The sequence below is a fragment of the Triticum urartu genome, chromosome 6A (genome assembly GCF_056163025.1).
Source record: "Triticum urartu cultivar PI428250 chromosome 6A, HENAU_Tu73, whole genome shotgun sequence".
NCBI classification, from domain to species: Eukaryota; Viridiplantae; Streptophyta; class Magnoliopsida; order Poales; family Poaceae; genus Triticum; species Triticum urartu.
This window is the reverse complement of record NC_141878.1, coordinates 217,762,852-217,765,537: the sequence shown is the minus strand read 5'-3', so window position 1 is coordinate 217,765,537 and position 2,686 is coordinate 217,762,852. Positions and strand designations below refer to the sequence as shown.

Genomic DNA, 2,686 nt, shown 5'->3' with positions numbered 1-2,686 from the left:
CGACCCTCCCGTGGCAAGAGGCGAACAGAGGAGAAAACTGAAGGAAGGAATGCGACCTGATCGAGATCCGATACTCGTCGACGGCGGCGCGAAGGCGTGGACAGGCGGCGTCGATCCTCCCTCACTGCCATGTGGCGGAGCTCATGGCCTACTCTTGCTGCTACCTGATGATGAAGAAGACGGCCTCTGCTCGCCATTGGCGATGGCAAGGCCGCCGTCCACTTCTACAATATCAGTTCTGTTGCAAAAAAAGTGCAACAAGATCTTTGTTGCAAAAAAAATATTCCTTAGCAGAACCGCTGTTGCAAAAAAATAATATCCGCAACAAGACCTTTGTTGCAAAAAAACGCGACGGACACAACTGTGAGCTGCTGATGTTTTTCTGAAACATAGGTTCTGTTGCAAAAAAAATGCAACAAATATCTTGTAGCAAAAAGAAATCTACAACATGACCTCTGTTAGAAAAGTTTCTGCAACACGAGTTTTGTTTTGAAAAATTCTGCAACATTACCTTTGTTGCAATGGGAAGGATGACGTTCGGTCACTTGATGGCGTGAGATCTGATGGCTCGCGACCGTGCTGATCTTTTAAAAAGACCGGCCAGCAGACGCGTAGCACGCCCCAACTAAAAAGAAAAAGAAAGCGTGAGGAATAGTATTTATTTTTGTCTATATACTTTTTTTATATATTTGTTTTCCTGTATTCGCCCGACCGCCGAATGGACTGGCCCAGTCGGAGTTTGCCCTTGATATGGGCCTCTTACTCGTGCCCGTGACGGACACAATCTTCTCCCCGTCTCGTCTCCGACTCGTCACGGCTCGCCCTTCCCCGGATGTGGTCACATATACCTAGCGTACTCCTGTGCGTCTCGACTACGTTCGCACGTTTCACGTCCACCGCGCCCGCCCGCAGAGCCATCTGATCCTCTCCGTGCTCCGGCGGTCCGGGGCTGGCTACGATGTGGAGCCTCCGCAACTCTCGTCGGAAGACCGGTAAGCGCATCGGATCCCCCATTCGTCGTCGATTGATCATCATCTCTTGTGATTTCCTGATGAGTACGTTCGCCGATTGATTTTCACCCGTGTTTTCTGTGGAGACGTCGTCGGCGACTGCATTGACAAGCTCCACGAGAAGCGCCGCGCAGTGCGCGAGGAGGGCATGGAGGCGCTGGAGGGCTTCGTCCCCGTCGACGAGCTCGACTACCGCTACTTCACCGTCTTCGATCGCTGCTGCGCCTCCCTCCGCAAGGGCGCCTGCAGGGAGGCCACGCTCGCCTACCGCGCCATCGGCCTCCTCGCGCTCACCGTAGGCGCCGCCACCGCCGATGGCGTCGATTGCTCCAAGGACATCCTGGAGAAAGCGCTCCCCGTCCTCGAGGAGACGCTGCATGCGCCGTCGTCCGGCGCGACGACCATGGTGGCCTCTCTCGATTGCCTCGCTGCCGTAACCCTCGCCGGCACTCGCCGCCCGGAGGACGCGGCCCCGTCCGTGGAGGCCGTGTGGGGCGCGATCAGGCGTGCCGAAGACGAGACGAAACCGAGCCCTGAGGTCCTGGCGGCCGCCGTGCGCGCGTTCGCCTTGCTCCTCACCACCGTCGGTGACTTGAGGTCGTACCCCTGCACCGTCAAAGAGGCCATCATCCCGTTCCACGACCTCGCCGAGCTCCTCGAGTGCGAACACCCCGACGTACGGATTGCCGCCGGCGAGGCGCTGGCCGTGTGCGCCGAGCTTAACCTGACGCAGCACGCCTCGCCCGAAGACATCCAAGTGATCGAGATGATACTGTTCGACCTCGTCGCCGATGCCAGCGGCGGCCAGAACCTCACGGAAGAGCAGGTTGAGTTCTTCCAGCAGATCGCCGACATCATGAGCCAAGTCGGTTGCCCGGAGACGGAGGAGTCGATGCCATCGTCGTACACGAGCGGGCGCAGCGTGCTCAGGGTGTCTACATGGGCGAGGCTGGTCCAGCTCAATTTCCTGAAGCGGTTCCTCAACAAGGGCTTCCGTAAGCACCTCCAGGACAACCTGCTCTTCCGGGAACAGGTGGACTCCAGCGACGCCGTAGGCGAGGCCGACGAACAGCCGGCCGGGAAGGGCAGGCGGCGCGGGGGTGGGAGGGAGAAACGGTGGAGCTCGGCCATGAGGAGGGATCGCGACATCGCATGGGAGAGCAAGAATGGTTTCTCCCTGTATGATTAGGCGTTTAATTTGTTCAGTTTAGGTACTTTGGGGTTCTGTTTTGACGGCAGCAACAATAGAAGTATGAAAGTGATTGAAAGGAAGTGAACGATCCCAGCATAAGTGTGACTGCGATTGGATGTCTGTATTAGACTCATGATTTGGATTTGGTATTGCGTGGGTAGCAATTCATTTCGTTTGGATGCGCACGAAACGCCGGATTGAAATGGCCCAAATACATTAACGATTTTTTCTTGAAATATAGCAGGAGAGCTGCTATTACCCATTGATAGATGAAGCGGTAACAAACCGATGCTAGGAGCTGTAAAAAACATATACAAAGAGCACACTACACCTACCTCTGCTAGGGCCAAAGCAAAACAGGATATACAAGAACCCCTAAAGGTCAAACACCACACGAACAGAAAAGCACATCGCCGACAAAAGCGATATTATCATACATCACCGACCATGTTCACGGCCAGCGACTTCGACTTCGCATCAACTT

General features: G+C 55.4%; 1 protein-coding gene across 1 annotated transcript; it reads left to right on the top strand.

Annotated features, from left to right (window-relative positions):
- The first annotated feature begins 847 nt into the window (after positions 1–847).
- On the top strand, positions 848–2,281 carry LOC125515845 (uncharacterized). Its single transcript, XM_048681341.2, has 2 exons — positions 848–992; positions 1,097–2,281. The coding sequence occupies exons 1-2, from the start codon at positions 959–961 to the stop codon at positions 2,197–2,199; spliced, it is 1,137 nt and encodes a 378-aa protein (XP_048537298.1). The 5' UTR covers positions 848–958; the 3' UTR covers positions 2,200–2,281.
- The last annotated feature ends 405 nt before the right edge of the window (positions 2,282–2,686 follow it).